General features: G+C 44.0%; 1 protein-coding gene across 1 annotated transcript; it reads right to left on the bottom strand.

Annotated features, from left to right (window-relative positions):
• Nucleotides 1–3,011: 3,011 nt before the first annotated feature.
• On the bottom strand, nucleotides 3,012–10,446 carry MAGED1 (MAGE family member D1). Its single transcript, XM_081277239.1, has 13 exons — nucleotides 10,227–10,446; nucleotides 9,652–9,725; nucleotides 8,218–8,940; nucleotides 6,920–7,588; nucleotides 6,729–6,792; nucleotides 6,437–6,516; nucleotides 6,176–6,267; nucleotides 5,880–5,959; nucleotides 5,746–5,788; nucleotides 5,412–5,474; nucleotides 4,710–4,824; nucleotides 3,414–3,799; nucleotides 3,012–3,221 (listed from the first exon to the last, which is right to left on the bottom strand). Exons 2-12 carry the CDS (start codon nucleotides 9,694–9,696, stop codon nucleotides 3,422–3,424), a joined length of 2,352 nt encoding a protein of 783 aa, XP_081133365.1. The 5' UTR covers nucleotides 9,697–9,725; nucleotides 10,227–10,446; the 3' UTR covers nucleotides 3,012–3,221; nucleotides 3,414–3,421.
• Nucleotides 10,447–17,300: the final 6,854 nt, after the last annotated feature.

Genomic DNA, 17,300 nt, shown 5'->3' with positions numbered 1-17,300 from the left:
CTTATCAACTGGAGGCATCTCTTATCCCACAGAGGCTACCCATATTCTTTGCCTTCTACCCATATTCTATCTAGATCCCTCCATCTCCAAATTCAGGAATGGAAAAATTCCATGCATAAAATCTATCTCACTCTTCAAACATCTCTTGCCAAGAAAACTAGAAGCCCCTATAAAGTCTCACTTGACTATAAAGGCCCACCCAGGATGATTTCCCTATTCTAAGGAATATCTTTCTTCATTATTTCACTCTACCCCTCCCTCTCCCCTCCACACTCCACACAAACACACACACAGAGTTTTACATATTTTGAAAGTTACTAAGACATTCTCTTACAGAAAACAGTGTATCAAAATAAGACCACTAACATTGACACAACATTGGTATCTAAAGCCCTTATTCATATTTTGCCAATTGTACAAGTCACAACAGAATTTTGTGAACAGGGGAGCAACAGAATCAATCTAGTCTGGGGTATGAACAGAGTGGAAGCCTGCTCTTTTACTGCTGAAGCCTGCAGTAAGTTGCAGTACAGAGGGATCTAAGGGGTCTTCCACAGGCATTAGGCCTCCTTTGCAAGCCCCTGGTTGCAATGATGCATGTTCCTCCTTTTTCAGTTTCCCTAGAACTCCCTAGTGTCTTACATGCCTCTGGTTTTGCTGAACTGTATTGTCCTCTTAAATAACTTTTCCTGGATCTGATCACCTAAAGCAGTGACCCAGGACTCTTTTACCTCTTCTGTACCTAGCATAGCTTGGAGGATCCACAGAGTTCCATCAGTCTTGCATAGATTAAAACACCATCTCATAGGCCACAAAAGTTGAGGGAGGCCACAGAGGAGAGTGCAGATAATTTGGATAGTTCAGGGCAGAACTGGATGTTCTACTCGCATCTCTTTTTTTTTTTTTTAATTTTTTTATTGATTATTTAAAGCATTACATAGCTCATGATATATCATCTTTCATACATTAGACTCAAATTGTGTTTTGAACTCCCATTTTCACCCCAAATATAGATTGCAGAATCACATCTGTTACATATTCACATTTTTACATAATGCCATATTAGTGTCTGTTGTATTCTGCTACCTTTCCTATCCCCTACTATCCCCCCTCCCCTCCCCTCCCCTCCCATCTTCCCTCTCTACCTCCCCTGCTGTTGTTCAATTCTCTCCCTTTTTTTCCCTCCCCCTTGCCCCTCATAGCCTCTTATAATTTTATGTATCCTTGAAGGTCTCCTACCATTTCCATATGCTTTCCCTTCTCTCTCCGTTTCTCTCCCCCCATTCGTCTTTGTTTACTGTAGTCTTTTCCACATGCTCTTCCTTCCTGTTCTGTTCTTAGTTGTTCTCTTTATAACAAAGCAGACATTTGGCATTTGTTTTTTAGGGCTTGGCTAGCTTCACTTAGCATAATCTGCTCTAATGCCATCCATTTCCCTGCAAATTCTATGATTTTGTCATTTCTTCTACTCGCATCTCTTAAGCCTGTCATCTTACCACATATTACATAGCTCATCTGAATTCTCCTCTATACAGGCAGATACAATCTGCACACAGTATGGAGCTGGGGTATGGGTGGTGATAGGAGGATAGGAATGACATTTCAGAAAAGACTTGTCCTCAGTTTGGTGGCTTACAGATACATGGTTTGTTCTTTTCTGAGGCTACCTGAATGTGGAAGATATGAAAACACACTGAGAGAAGCCTGAGGCAAGTGGGGGACTCCACATTCAAGCCTGCTGTGGACACAGCATGTGGTGAAAGCACCCTCTCCCACAGAAAGGCTGCCCCAACCCGAGATTTCAGCTGCTTCATGTCACCAGGAAGAAAACCCCAGAAATACAGGAACCACAGCACAGTCTGAGTCACCAGATGCAAGACTAGGACACTCCATGCTGAAAAGGCCTCAGGCTGATTCCCCCAAGCCTTTCAGAGAAGAGCATCAGGACCTAGACCTGGCTGAAAAAAGGGAGTCTAGCAGTGAAGACAAGAGACAGGGGAGGGACTAGGGTCATATACTGACTTCTGTCTCATTTCTGTTAAGCAAGGGCCTTTATAGAATTCAAACATCATCTGAAAGCCTGAAAAAGCTCTGAACACTCTCTCTACCCATTACTGAGCTTTTTACAATGGGTCAACTTGCCTTTGCTCATTTCCTATGCCAGAAGCTCTTGCCTATGCCCTTGTCTGCATGCCCAGATACCACGAAACTCTTAAGGAAGTTGTGGTCTAGGCATAATTTCATTCTCAGTGGGAGAGCCTTGCTTCCAGCACAGACCTTCAGTAATCAAGCCAGGTCGCTGTACAGTCACAGCAAAAGGCTATCTAAGTTTGGAGCTTTGTCTTACTTAATCCTTCTTCTCTATACAACAAAGGCTCCTCTTTCTCCCTGCAGGAAAGAAGAGGCCATTGTAAGTCCTCCTTCACTGTCCATAAAACCCTGTCTCTATGATAAAGCCTGGTTCTGTGGGGGTGAGGAATGATGAGGGTTTCCTAGAGGGATAGGCTAACTGGGCTGCATTCCCAGAGATGGGAGGAGGCATGGACAATGTGGCTATGGGTATATTTTCTTCCTGATTTTGGCACGTGGCTCCTACTGTTCTTACTCCTACTCCTATCTCCATCCTTGGAGATATTTCACTTCCCACATGGACAGTATAACCAACTTACTGATTCATCTCTCCCCTTCAACTCCCACTCTGAACCTTGTCATTACTTGGAGTTCTCCCTCATTTCTTTTCTCTCAATATCACTCCAGGACATGTAACAATATATCTACACGTTTTTGAGATATTTACTGAATAAACTACACTATTCTTGGGTCTCTTGTGTGCACTATGGTTCCTTCCTTTTGGTTCCCAATCCATTAGCTGGATCCTCCCACATTTCAAAGGTGAAAGCTGATCCACCCTTCAGGTTAGAGCTGATGTCCTCTCACATTAAATATGTTGATCTCTCCCTGAATACAAAAAAAAAAAAAAAACAGAAAAAAGAAAAACAGAGCACATCAAGTTCACTTTGCAATTTCAATGTTTATTTCTGATACCAAAACTTGACAGCACACAAGGAAAAAAAAAGCAATAGACAGGAACAGCAAATAAATTTATCTTGCATGCCACTTTCAGTCAACAGGATGTGGCTCTCTAGATAGCTTGTGTTTAGAAGGAATCTGAGGCTTCAGCCTCACTCAGGGGAAAGACTATTGCAACCGATGAGCAATATCTGTGAACACAAGAAAGAAAAAGTAAAAAAAAAAATTAATGATATATATCAAATAACAACATAAATATCAAACAGTGCTTTCCTATACTTCCATCATCTCCCCAACAAGGATTTCCTATGAATCTTAGCTTATGCAGATATATACAACCCCATCAACCCTATACCCTCCAAGATCCAAATTGATGTACCTACCTGAAATCTCACTCGACCCAGAAGAAACCAATGGCACCAAAGTTGGCAGCAAAGTTGGCACTGGCTGTGCCACTGGGGCCAATGATGGGGCCAGCGAAGGTCTGAGGAAATCTGGAGCGGGCATTCTGGTGGTATCTGGCCCAGAAGGTAAACGGGATTCTGGACCAGGGATCTCCAAAATCTCCTTCCTCATCCCAGGTCAGCAGCTCAAACTCAATGTCATCCCAGCTCCAGGGCCCAGACACAGCCTCATCTCCAATTCCCATACGGGTTCTTGCTTCAGCCCGCGCCTCAGCCTCAGCTGCAGCAGCATCCAGAGCATCCAAAGCCTCATCTGCAGCCTCCATGAACTGTGCAGTCCAGTCACGAGGGTCTCTCTTCTGAACCTGACATATAAAAAAAACAAATAAAAGCTATTTATAACTACTAAAATATAGGATCAACCTAATTGTTCATCAATAGATGAATGGATAAGGAAAAGGTGGTCTATACACACAATGGAATAGTATTTAGCCTTTATAAAGAAAGAAATCCTAACATTTTTGACAACATGGGTAAAGCTAGAGGACGTTAGGCTAAGTAAATAATTCAGATACATAAAGATAAATACTATATGTTACTTATGTGTCAAATCTAAAAAAAAAGTCAAAATCATAGAAGTAAAGTAGAAAGGTGGATGCTTGGGTCTGGGGTAGGGTAGAGAATGGGGAGATATTGGTTAAGCAGTGGGAATTTTGTTAGATAGGATGAATAATTTCTGGAGATCTACTGTATAACATGATGACTATAGTTAATGTATTATATATATGAAAATTGCTAAGAGCTGGTTTTAATCATTCTTACCACAAAAAAAAATGGTAAATATGTGAGGTGATAGTTAATTAGATTCATTTAACCATTCCACAATATATAAATACATAAAAACATCACATTGTACCCCACAAATATGTACCATGTTTATTAGTCAATTAAAAAAAAAAACGAAAAAAGCCAACGTTTAAAAAAAACCCAGGTAACCCATAAATATATATAATTTTTACCGACTATGTCTTAATAAAGCTTGGAAAAAATAAAAATATACTAAAAAAACCTGACCAAAAAATAAAACAATACAAAACTCACAACAGTATTAGTTACTATATATTAGGAATCCAATACATATTAAGCACCTAAATTTGTGTTATTGCTTACATAACAACAACAACATACCTAGGATCTCATTCCTGCTCTGGGCCTTTCCCAGCCAGTGATACCTCATCCCTTAACCTATCAATTCTGGAGCAGTTCCTCCATTACCTCTGCAATGAATCTCAACACTTTCATCTTGCTAGTCTCATGGTAGGAACGGAGGCCCCAGAGGAACTCATACTCGGGAGGGTTGCTGTTGGGCACTCGTCTGTAGTCCAGGTATCTGAAAGAGCAAAAAAGTCTTGTGTCTACCTACCCAAAGAGAATGGTAGTCCACCAATGCACAATAACCTCAGATTTTGAAACTCCTGATTTCAGGTAGCAACTCTCTTATTACCAGACTCATTCCTAAACACAATCAGGTTATTTACACTTTAATAATCAGACCTCTGAATTCCTGTGCCAGTGATTCTATAGTACGCAATCATTCAGAGGTGCACAGGAGGCTTGTTTAGGGTCACACAGAGGACAACGCTAACCTCACCCCTCTGCCAAAGCTCTAGCTCCAGGTTCTTGTAATCATTTCAATGAGCCCCCAGATAGGATTACTGCCATCATTATATAGCAGTACAAAAGTCTCTGCCTGCCCTAGGCTTGGAAATGTCTACCATGGGGATGGAGGACAGGTTTTGCTTGTAAAACAACTATGCTGTAGAAAAATTCAACCTCAAGGAGTAACTCCTAATTACACATTTTGTGAGCTTACATACAGGTATAGTTAAGAAATGAGCTTAGAAGGGGATTTCTGAGGCAGACCATCACACAGTCAGAATCATGATACCCAGAAAAGACCCCTTAGGCATCACTTACTTTTGCTTTACAAACTCATAAGTAAGAAGTTTTCTCAGATCTCCAAGGAGGGGATGTCTCACCCTAACAGTTAAAAATGAAAAGAAAGGAATCTATAATCAGAAATTACTTGACTTTGCCCAAAGAAAAGCAAAGAGCTTTCTAGCACAAGGTCAGAGATGAGAAAAAAGGCAGAGAGTTCAGGACTATTTCCCCATCCTCCCAGGTAACATCCTTGGGCTCTGGTTCTTCCCAAACCAAACCCCCAGACCACCAGGTTAATGCAATCCTGGGACCATCCTCTGTTGCCAAAGGATGATTCAAACAGGCAAGCGATGAGAGAGCCCAATCATACCCAGGACGCAGTCCCATCTTGCGTAGTGCCTCCCAGAGGACAGCTGCAATGGGAGGCAAGAGGAGACAAGGCACGGAAAATGAGCATGAAAATCAGGCTGTAGCCAACCCCCAGCTGCAAGTCCAGTCACTCACCCTCACTGGCACGGTTGCCATTCATGAAGATGACACCCAGAATCACTAAGAGGAGACCCAGCTTGGGTGTGTCTTTGGTCCTAAAAGAGTACAAAAAGAACATGTTTTCAGCAGAGAGACCCCAGACCACTTACCCTTCTAGCTTCCCCAACATTCATTAGTGAGGAGAGAATTATATCCCAGCTCTGCCCATGACCTGCTATGTGAACCTGAATCCTGGACCCTGACCTATTTGAAATTCCCGGAAAAAAAGCATCACTGAGAAAGGCCATGTTCCACCTCCTCTCCCATCTTACGTTCCCAGTATGCCAGCCAGGGACTCAGGGGTACTGATGAGAATATACAGGTGTTCTTCCTTGTCAATTTCCTTCAGCTGAATCCCAAATTTCTATAGGGGAAAGAAAACAGTCTATGAAATTACAAAATTTATCACAAGCTACCCAGACGCTGTCAATCACCTCCCTGTGTGACTGCCCTAAATTCCCAGTAGGAACCCTATGAATCTTTGAAATCAAGACTTTCCCCATCATTCCTGTCCCTCAGAGCTGCCTTCTCACCTTCTCCAGGACAAAGCATGCCCGTTCAATGATTTCTGGGTAAACATCAGTGTATTCTCGGATGATATCCCTTAGCATTTCTGTAAGGAGAGAAAAGGGAGCACCTGGGCTGAGCAGGGCCATAGAGCAGTAACCCCTTTGCCAGCCTTACTGAGGATAATACAGCTAATGTCCTCAAAGGTGGAAAATAAAGAACTAGCTATGAAATTGAGGGGACATATAAGCAAAGGGATGACCATAAAGCAAAGGGAGGGGCAGGGCAGATCTCTGGAGGAGGGCACTGGATGCCTACCTGAGCGCTTGATGGGCACCTTTGTGTAGTCTTTAAGCATCAGGTACTTGACCAACTTATTTGCCTGAGAGGAGAAAAGGAAATCATCAAAGCTTTAATATGTTTGCAGAAAATTTGGTTCATTATAAATGGGAGGACAACAACAACATAAAAAAGCAAGAGAGAAGTGAGTGGGAAGGCATAGCTCTTACTCTTTCCTGAAGAAGGGCCACATCTCGCGGTTGCGGGGCACCAGGGTTCTGTGAGGCACGCGAGTTGGGGGAGGGTCTCAGGTTAGGTGAGGGTCGCAGGTTCTGCCAGTCAGGTGGAATTGGCCAGTCGGCAGGGATCCAGTCAGGTGGCAGTGGCCAGTCAGTAGGAAGTGGCCAATCCGGTGGCAGTGGCCAATCAGGTGGTAGTGGCCAATCAGGAGGGCCTTGCCAGTCTGGAGGGCCCTGCCAGCCGGGTGGGCCCTGCCAGCCGGGTGGGGTCTGCCATCCAGGTGGATTCTGCCAGGCCAGTGGGTTTGGCCAGACAACTGGGCCAGGCCAGACAATAGGATTTGGCCAGATCACAGGGTTCTGCCAGATCACTGGGTTTGGCCAGATCACTGGATTCTGCCAAGCGACTGGGTTTTGCCAGGCTGGTGGGGTCTGCCTAGCTGGGGGGCTCTGACGTGCTGGTGGGGTCTGCCTGGCTGTCTGGTTTTGCCAGCCAGACGGATTCTGCCAAGCCAATGGGGTCTGCCAGAGCACATTAGGGGGTGCACCAGGTGGGTTCTGAGTGGTCACTGGAACTGGTGCAGACCTCCAGGTCCCTGCAGCCAGTGGGGCCCGCCTCTGATCCCCACTGCTGTTCTCTTCCACATTCAAGTTATTAATCTGCAACATCAGAGAGAAGAAAAGTTGAGGGTAATTAGTTGGTCCTATATCCTTACCCTATCTATTCCAGGAAGGTCCCCTAAACCCTCACCTGTATTGACAGCCACCTGACCACTGGCCATTGGTCACCCTGAGTCTGAGGTTTGTCTTTCCCTGTCTTCCATTTAAGAATTTCATCTCTAATTCAGGTCAAAAGCAACCCAAGGTTGGAGGCTTGAGGCTTACTCTTCCTGGCTCTGCTTATATCATCCTGAATGAATCATTCAAGTCAATTCATCTCTCTGGGACTTAATTTCCTCCTCTGTAAAACTCAAGTATGATCCCTAGATAGTAAGAGGTATTTTCAAGATTTAATGAGATAACCTGTGTGAGGGGGCCTAGCTCAAGACCTAACATGGTGGCTGCTCTCAAAATGCAAAATGACTTAACATGGTGGCTGCTGTCAACATGCCTACGTATTAACTCTCCATTAGTCTGTGGGCACTCAGCGGACAGAAATAAACATTCACCTTAACATCCCCTTCAGCCTAGCCAAGTATAGGCAATTACATACACTTTTGTTCAGAAAAAAAGAACCTCAGAGAAGAAAGGAGAGAACCCAAAGCAAAACGAAGCTAGCGGGATCTCACCTTGCGAGTCCTCTTTCCCCGAATTATAGTCCGGGACTCCAGATTTTGAGCCTGGGAACCATCTGCAGATGTCTGCGCAGCTGCACCGTCAGGTTCAGAGATACTTGGGTTTGTCTCTATGTCAGGTGGGGAAGCAGCCATTTTGGTTTGGTTTACATTCTGGTTCTGGGTATCGGCTGTAGGAGCCTTAGTGGTATCATTCCAAGCCTTGAAGGCTGTCTTAGGCCGGTTGTTGGCCACCTCACTGGCATTAGGAGGCTGAGAGAAATTGTAGGTGGTGTTTGGGCCCACCTTAGTAGTGGCATTCTGGCCCTTAAAGGCCATTTCAGACTTGTTAGTAGCTAGTTCACCTGTGGTTGCTGCCTGGGAAAAATCATAGGCAGCATTAGGGCCTTTTGGGGTGGCATTCTGAGACTTAAAGGCTGCCTTAGGGTGATTGTTGGGCATCTCATTGGCATTATGTGCCTGAGAGAAATCATAGACACCATTTGGGCCTTTTGTGGCGGCATTCTGGGCTTTAAAGGCTGTCTTAGGCCTAGCTGCAGCTGCTGAGACCTGAATGTCAGCCATCTCATTGGCAGTTGGGGGCTGTGAACTCTGGGGACTAGCATTCGGCATGCTGGCAGCTGCTGTGGCCTGGTTGGTAGGTGGAGCCTCCGATATCTGGATCGCCTCCATCAAGGTCTGCATAAGCAAGGCGCTGTCTTCCACAGAGGCCTCAGCCTGCAAAATACAGGGGGAAAAAATTCAATGTCTGGGCCTCAGAAGCAGGAGGAGGGGCGCAGCGCAGTAGGGGAGCTGCAGGAGGCAGTTGGTGCAAAACCTGGAGAGGCTGGGACACACCTAGGGAGCAGACTAGGGGGGCGGGGCGGGTGCAGAACCTGGGACGGGTGGAGGGGGCAGACGCAGGGGCAAGACGAGGGGCGGGGCAGCGTGCAGAGCTGCGCTAACCGAGTGGGGAGGGTGGTGCTGAGGGACGGAGGAGTGGGCTCAGGGAAGAGCCAGTGGGGCTTGCGGAGGAAGCTTAGGACGCGAGGCGGAGCGAGGAGTTGAGGAGCACAAGGGGGGTCGCCCGAGGGGGGAATGCGGGAGAAAGGGCGGGTGGAGGCGGGAGGTTGGGGGAGGGGGCGACAGACTGCTCCACACGCGTCAGGACTGTGGAAAAATAAAATGGTTCCTTACCCAACCCGCATTCTCTGGGCAGATTGCCCTGACTACTAACAGGGTCTCCCCTTTCTCTGAGCAGGGACTGATGGCTGAAAAGGGCCGCCCCACCCCCCTTTGATAAACGCTGGGAATTTGAAAGACGAAGGAGTCTAGGCACGAAAAGAGGGCAAAATAGGATCCTGGCGTGTGGGCGACCCGACCCGTGGGGCCCAAGGGCGGGGGGAGTGTCTGCCCGGGAAACGGTGGGGTGGGGAGCGGAGATCTCACCTGGTAGCCGAGGAGGCCCGCACCACAGTCCATTTTCTGAGCCATGGCTCCTGTCCCTCTGGCGAGAGCGGAGCCTGAGGGTTGTGGAAGAGGAGCTGGGCGTTATACCACCGAGGGCAAACACGGAGGGCCGAAATGAGGGGTGTGCGTGCGCGTGGTTTGATTGTGGGGGCGGAGGAGGGGCTGGATGTGAGGAGGGACGGAGCGGGAAAAGTGAGCGGGCGTCCCGATGGAGATTCTGGATCTCTAGAAGCTTGACAGGGAGAAGCTTCCCAATCGGGGTTCGGGTTAGGATAGGATTCGCGCTTGGGAAGTTGAATGGAGGTTTCGAATCAGGAGGAATAACAGTACAGACAGAGATCGAGAAATCTGTGAGGATTCTGTGAGGAACGATGGCAGGGATTGGTCAGGGGTTCCTAGGGTGATAACGGGGGTTCGAGTCAGGAAAGAGCGGGTGGGGGATGTGGGGAGTCAGGCAATGGAGAGGGGTTCCGAATCCGGGGTAAAGGGGTCGGGGGCAGAAAATGGGGAGCCCGCACCAGGGGGCAGATGCCCGGTCTGGGGGCTAATCTCACCTTGCCTCAGGCCCCAACCCCAACCCCCTCGTTGCCTCCCTTCTTCACGACTCAGAGGATCGGGATAGCTGTGCTCGGCTCTCAGCAGCCGCACTCTCTCCTTATCCAGGAGAAAATGCCAGCGCGGCAGCTTAGACGACCCCGCCTCTTCGCCTAATATACCACCCACCGCCTCAGGACGCCGCGCGCATGCGCAAGAGCTAACCGACCAAATAAGAGTCCCGCCTGCTTTCCCAACAAAAGCTTCGTCCTGGAGACTACGACGCGCATGTGCACTGGAAGAAGGTCCCGCCCCTTTGCCAACACACCACCCCACCACCAACCAGGTCGACAGTGTACAGCAGTTCCTCCCCTTCCTCTACATCCCCTCCCCCAACAGATGCGCTGAGCCTCTTGGTCCCACCCCTAGCCCCACACATCGGCCCCCTACCTTTTCCGCAATGCGTCTCTATTCTGTCCCTCCCCTATTCAAGGCCCCAGGGTCAGAACTGCTGGCTTCTCTACCCGCCTGCAGAGTACCACTTAGGTCTCTATTGAGGGTATCTCTGTAGGGGGTCTCTAATTGCAACAAGTGCTAGGCCTCCCCTGGAGTTCATTTACTTTGCAACCCAGGAAAAGGAAGGCCAGAGGATACACTGTTGAAAGAGGTAAAATATATGCCCGCCACGTGACTTACATGTTCCCCCTCACTAGCGCCCAGGCTCAGAACACTAGCTTCCCTCCTGCCTTTTTTTTTTTTTTTTTTTTTTTTTTTTTTGCAGCTCCAGCCATGGAAACATTTTGTGAGGGGAAGGGGAGTGGGCAGAGAAAAGCACAGCTTGTACCTCACAGCAGGATCAGTGCGGTGGCTTATTTTCCTGACATAGCAGCCCTGGAAGGTGGATGGGAGCCTCCCCATTTTACAGACCAGGGAAGCTGAGGCACAGGGTGCACAGGCTACACAAGGTCACAGAGCCAGTAAATAGAAATGCAAAAACTGGGTATGGGTCTTCCTGAATGCAAAGCCTCTGTTCTGCTTATGCTGGCCTGGGGACCAAGGCAAGCTTCCCTCCTCCATTTGAGAAACAGACCACCCCCACCCCTACATCTGCCCCCAAACAAGCAAGGGCTGCATTCCAGGAGGCCTAAGCTCAGGCTCTGCATTCAAGACCCAGAACCATGCCTGCTCTATGTGGTAGGACTGGATCCTATACTGGGCCCTCTCTCTGCTCCCACTCTCAAGACTCTTTCCTAGGAGTGACAGCATCACCCTGCCCCCCAACGTTTTCCCGGAACACACAAGTCAGGCACTTGTGTGTCTGTGCCATGGCAAGCCCTGCTTCAGAGTCAATGGCCTCCTGCTTCCTTCCAGGCCTGAGGCCTGAGACAGCTGTGATCTTGCAGAAAGAAGCTGGGCTGGGCTTCAGAATTCCAGAGATGGAGTGCCTGGCTTCTCTGTCCCTGGCAGCTGAACCCCTTTGGGTCACTTGACTTCTGAGCCTGCTTTCTCAGTATGCAGAGTGGGAAGCACAGAAAATGGGGTCCTGCTCAAGGACACACAGGCTACTCTGCTTCCAGGATGGCTGGAGAGGCTCAAAAAGCCAGAAAACGTAGACACATGTGAGATGACTCAAACCGAACTGATACTTTGCCAGAATCCAAGGCAGATCTTTGTACACTTCCCATTTGTTCTGGCATCAGCTCCTGCCAGGAGCCTGCATAGGAAAGGAAGCTAATGCTAGGAAGGACTGCAGCATTTGGTCCCCAAGGGCCAACATCAATTCTGCCTGGCTGGATGACTTTCCTCATCTGTTGCATAGCAACCTCCCCTGTCAGCTGCCTGTTTTTCCTCAGCACTTCCTCTGTAAAGTGTCTGCAGTGAGACGTGATCAGACTCTGGAAAGGAGATCTGAAACACCATTTTATATACTATCTGCTTCCATATCTGTATCTCCAGTCCTGACAAGGCCTATGAATTCTAGATCCCTAATCCAACTGCCTGCCTCACTTATCCAATTGGATCCCTCTGGTACTCAAAATAACAGGTCTTAAACTGAGTCCTTCCTTTCTTCCATGTCCTCTAGTTGTGCCCTTCTCTCTACAGTAGAATATAAACTGCTTAGAGAGATAGATTTTTGTCTGTTTTATTCATTTGCATCCCCAGAACATACAACAATGCCTGAAACACTTTATATGCTCAATAAATATTCATTTGATGAATGAATGAATCATACTGCTAAAGCAAGAAACCCAAGAGACATTTTTCCTGGGATCAATTAACTTATTTTTTCATTATACAAATACTACATTGTCATTTTAAAATCTATTTATTATTAAAGCTCCAAATATTATCTAAATATTTTAGACATTATGTAAACATCATCTTGAGAAAGTTGCTAAGATTTTATGCTACCTTTCCATATACCATTTTATGCATAATAAATACATGAAAAATCTTACATCAAAAGGATTATAGAAATGCCATAAATATTTTAATTTGACTTCTTTTGCTTACTGCTTTCTATTCTTTCACTTCTATCTTCACCTGCCAGACATAGCTCTAACTTCAAAAAGCCATGTTTCATTGTTTTACAAGAATTAAGATATTTCATAATCTTTTATGCATCTGATTTACCTCATTTAACAACATCTACCTGACTCATTCTTTTAAATGTCTGCATAATATTCCACAATGGGTGTGAACAAGAATGCAAATTTCCCCTCACAGACATTCATGTAAGTCATAAGGTTTTGAGGAGGAGGGGCATCTACCAAAACCACTTCAATCAAAACACCTCTATACATATTCTTTTTTCTTTTTCCTTTCTTTCTTTTTTTTCTTTTTTTTTTTTTTTTTGTACTGGGGATTGAACTCAGGGGCACTCAACCACTGAGACACATCCCCAGCCCTATTTTGTATTTTATTTAGAGACAGGATCTCACTGAGTTGCTTGGCGCCTCGCTTTTGCTGAGGCTGGCTTTGATCCTCCTGTCTCAGTCTCCTGAGCTGCTGGGATTACAGGCATGCGCCACCACACCCAGCTATTCTCATTTTAATGCGTGATGTGTTTTATTTCTAAAACATCACGTGCCCAAAAGTAAGGTTGACATACTCCACAGTGCCTCATGTTATAAGACTTTTTCAAATTTTCCCAGACTGATGCATATTTATGGACATTTTTGTGTTTTATTTATGCTTCTGGAAGTAGTGTGGCAGAACACAGTAATGGACATATTAAATTTCTTTAGTGAAGTGTGTGTGCAAGTCTTTTATCTATTTTTTATTTGGGTATTCTGTCTTTGTCTTGTTGATTTTTAGGGTTTTTTGACCCAGGGGCACTCTGCCACTGAGCTATATCCCCAGCACCTCCCCCACTTTTATTTATTTATTTATTTTTGCAGTACTGGGGATTGAATCCAAGGTTTCACACATGCTAAGTAAGCCCTCTGCCACTGAGGTACTTCTCCAACCCACTTTTTATTTCTTATTTTGAAATAGGGTCTTGCTAAATTGCCCAGGCTGGCTTGATACTTGCAATCCTCCTGCCTTTGCCTCCAGAGTCACTAGGATTACAGGAGAGTGTGCCACCATGCTCAGCTTTAGGAGTTCACATTTCAGTAAGCTAATACAAGTGCATATACTTTATATTACAGAACAGTTGCTACTGAAAATGCCACAAAGGCCAGAATATTCACATCCCCTTGGCACCTAAGAGAATTTGATCTCAGATTTACCAGTGCTGCAAGCTTCCAAAGACAACTCTCAAAGTCGGTGATTTATTAGAAAGACTCATAGATCTCACAAAAAGTGATATACATATGACATGCTTTATTGTAATGAAGGGATATAGATGAAAGTCAACAAAGGTAAAAGGTACATACAGGACAGACCAGACATGAATTGTCATTTGTTGTCTCCCAAAGGAGTTGTATGGTTGGTGCTTAATTCTCCCAACAATGTGAAAAAAATGTAAGGAACACTGTCAACAGGGATGTTCACCCAGGACTTAGTACCTAGGGTTTTTACTGGGGGTCAGTCAGCTAATCCCGGAGCACCTGAGTTAGTTATTCAGTCTCCAGACTAATACCCCAAGGCCCAAAGTTCCTACCATAAAACTTTGTTAGTATAAACAGTCTGATGTGGCTCAAGGCCCTGGGCAAACAAAGACACTCAAATCAGGCAGAATATTTTCCAAGGGCTTAGAGGTTACCTCCCAAAGTTGCTCAAGAGCCAGACCTTTCTTTGTACAAGACATTTTTGTTTTGGAATGCACAGGGTTTGGAACACTCCAGACCTGCTGAATCAACCTTTTCACTGTGCAGTTACAACACCCACCTAACTTATTCTGAGTGATTAAAAAATGCAATGATGGAATCCATTGTCCTAATTCTGGTGGTAGGAGCAGAAGTCACAAGAAAATGCAATTTCCAGGGTGGGCATTGGTAACAAGGCCAGTATCCACAGTCCAGTGTTCAATGGCGGCAACAATATTTAATGGAATGATTTCTCAAGTACAGCTGGTGTCCAGCAACTTTTAGCAATATTTTCTTAATTGCACTACCTTTATAAAGTTTTTAGAATTCTTTTTATTTGAAATAGAGATACATAGAAAATTGCAAAGATAGTACAGGCAGGTTCTATGTACCCCCCTCCATCTACTTCCTCAAATATTTACATGGACATAATATAGGACAAAATCAAATATGGTACAATAACATGCCACTTTATCACATGAGTATGTCTCTATAAATCACCACAGCAATCAAGATACGGAATTATTGCATCAATACAAAGATTTCCCTGGTACTCCCCGTTTAACATCACACTAATCTCCTTTCTCTCACCTTAAACTCTTACAGCTGCTAATGTGCTCTCTGTCTCTGTAAGTTTATCATTTCAATGTTAAAAAAATGGAATCATACAATATGTCACATTTTGAGAATCGACTTTTTTCACACCAGAATAATGCCTGGGAGATACATCCAGTTTGTTTTGTGTTTCAATAGTTTGTTTCTTTTTATTGCTGAGTACTATTCCATAGCATCGATGTGCTGCAGTTGATTTATACATTCATCCACTGAAAACACATATGGGTCATTTCCAGTTTGTGATTATAATGAATAAAGCTGCTATAAACATTTGTGTACAAGTTGTGTGTGTGCGTGAACACAGGTTCCCACTTCTCTGCAACAAATGTCCAAGAGTGCAATTGCTGGGTCTTATAGTAAATACATGTTAGTTTTAAAAAGAAACTACCAAACTTTCTTAGAGTGGATTACCATTTTACACTCCATTCAACAATATGTGAGTGATCCAGCGTCTCCAAATCCTTGACAGTATCAGCTAGTTGTTTTGTTGTTGTTGTTGTTGTTTTCTGGGGGGGGGGGGTATGTTACCAGGGATTGAACATAGGTGTGCCTAACTACTGAGCCATATAACTAACTAGTCCTTTTTATTTTTATTTTATTTTTTTAAATTTTGAGACAGGGTCTCATTAAGTTGCTTAGAGCTTTGAACTCATGATCCTCCTGCCTCAGCCTCCCAAGTCGCTAGGATTAAAGGCATGTGCCACCGTGCCCAGCTGTTAATTGTTTTTAGCCACAGGTGTGTAGTAATATCAGATTGTAGTTTAAATTTGCATTTCCTTAATGCTTGTGTTGAATATATTTTCATGTGCTTATCTGCCATCCATATATCTTCTTTGATGAAATGTCTCTTGACATTTTCTAATTGGAATTTTTGCTTTCCTTCTAGCTTTTTAAAAATGTTTAATCTTGAGAATTTATATATATATGCCATATATCCTTTGCCAGATACATGGTTTACAAATATTTTCTTCCTGTTTATAGCTTGTCTTCTTATCTTCTGAATATTCTTCTGTAAAGCAAAAATTTGAATTTCGAGGAAGTCCACTTAATTGATTTTTTTTTCTTGTAAGGACTGTGGATTTATGTCATTTCTAAGAACTCTCCCACAAATTCTAGGATCTGAAGATTTTTCTCTTGTTATATTTTAAAAATCTTATAGCTTTAATTTTTGACATTGACTCTGCCAACCATTTAGTTTTAAGTTGTTGCTGTTGTTTCTCGTCCAGAGGATTGAACACAGGGCATTGCACATGCCACTTAAGTACTCTACCACTGAGCAACATCCCAGCTCCTAGTTTTATGTTTTCATTAAGGTGTACAGGCTGAGGTTCATTTTTTTCTTGGGGTACAGGAAGTCAGAGCTATGGATATTCAATCACTACAACACAATCCATCCTTGGAACTGAATTCCTTTTTTGCACTTTTGTCAAAAATCAATTGGTAATATTTATGGAAGTCTGTTTCTAAGTTCTCCATTTCATTCCACTGTTTGTTCTGTGTTTCTTCATCTACCAATACTGCAGTCCTGATTACTGTATTCAATAATCTTGAAATTAGGTAGAATGATTTCTCCAATTTTATCCTTCTTTTTCAAAATTATCTATTAGTTTTTCTATATATTTTGGAATAATCTTGTTTTATCTACAAAAATTTGCTGTGATTGTGATAAGATTTGCAATCAAATGGCTTATCAATTTAGAAGAATTAATATCTTTTTGATGCTGATTCTTTCAAGCCATGACATAGTATGTCTCTCCATTTACTTTTACTTTAATTTCTACATTAAACTTTTGTGTATTTTTAGCATATAAGTCCTGTGCGTGTTTTTTAAATTTACATGTGTTTCATTTTTTTTAGTCATTTTAAATAGCATTTCATTTTTAATTTGGGTTTCCATGGGTATATTTCTAGGATCCAGAAATAAAATTGATAATGGTATGTTGATCTTGTATCCTGGGACTTGCCAGTTCTATAGTTCTATGAAGGTTTGTTGTTGTTGTTATTGTTGTTTTGTAGATTTTTGGAAACCCCTACACACTATTACGACAGTCTGGAAATAGTTTTATTTCTTATTTATTCTGCTAGTTGAAGTTATAGTATAAACTGTTGTGGTTTTGAAAAAGTTACCCTCTACTGTTGGGTTGCTAACAGTTTTTATTGTAAATGAGTTGTTGGATTTTCTACAATGATTTAATGAGTCGATCAATATAAGACTTTTATTATTAT

The sequence above is a fragment of the Spermophilus citellus genome (assembly GCF_964194105.1).
Source record: "Spermophilus citellus genome assembly, chromosome: X".
In the NCBI taxonomy this organism is placed as follows: domain Eukaryota; kingdom Metazoa; phylum Chordata; class Mammalia; order Rodentia; family Sciuridae; genus Spermophilus; species Spermophilus citellus.
Note: the sequence above shows the minus strand (reverse complement) of the source record. Positions and strands in the feature narration are given on the sequence as shown.

What these genes read in the sequence shown, in the direction of transcription:
- MAGED1 (XM_081277239.1), bottom strand. Translation starts at nt 9,696, where the DNA reads ATGGCTCAGAAAATGGACTGTGGTGCGGGCCTCCTCGGCTACCAG. An exon ending in CGGGCCTCCTCGGCTACCAG is followed by an intron (nt 8,941 to 9,651) that starts GTGAGATCTCCG and finishes TGTATTTTGCAG; the next exon opens with GCTGAGGCCTCTGTGGAAGA. An exon ending in GGTGCCCATCAAGCGCTCAG is followed by an intron (nt 6,517 to 6,728) that starts GTAGGCATCCAG and finishes CTCTCCTTACAG; the next exon opens with AAATGCTAAGGGATATCATC.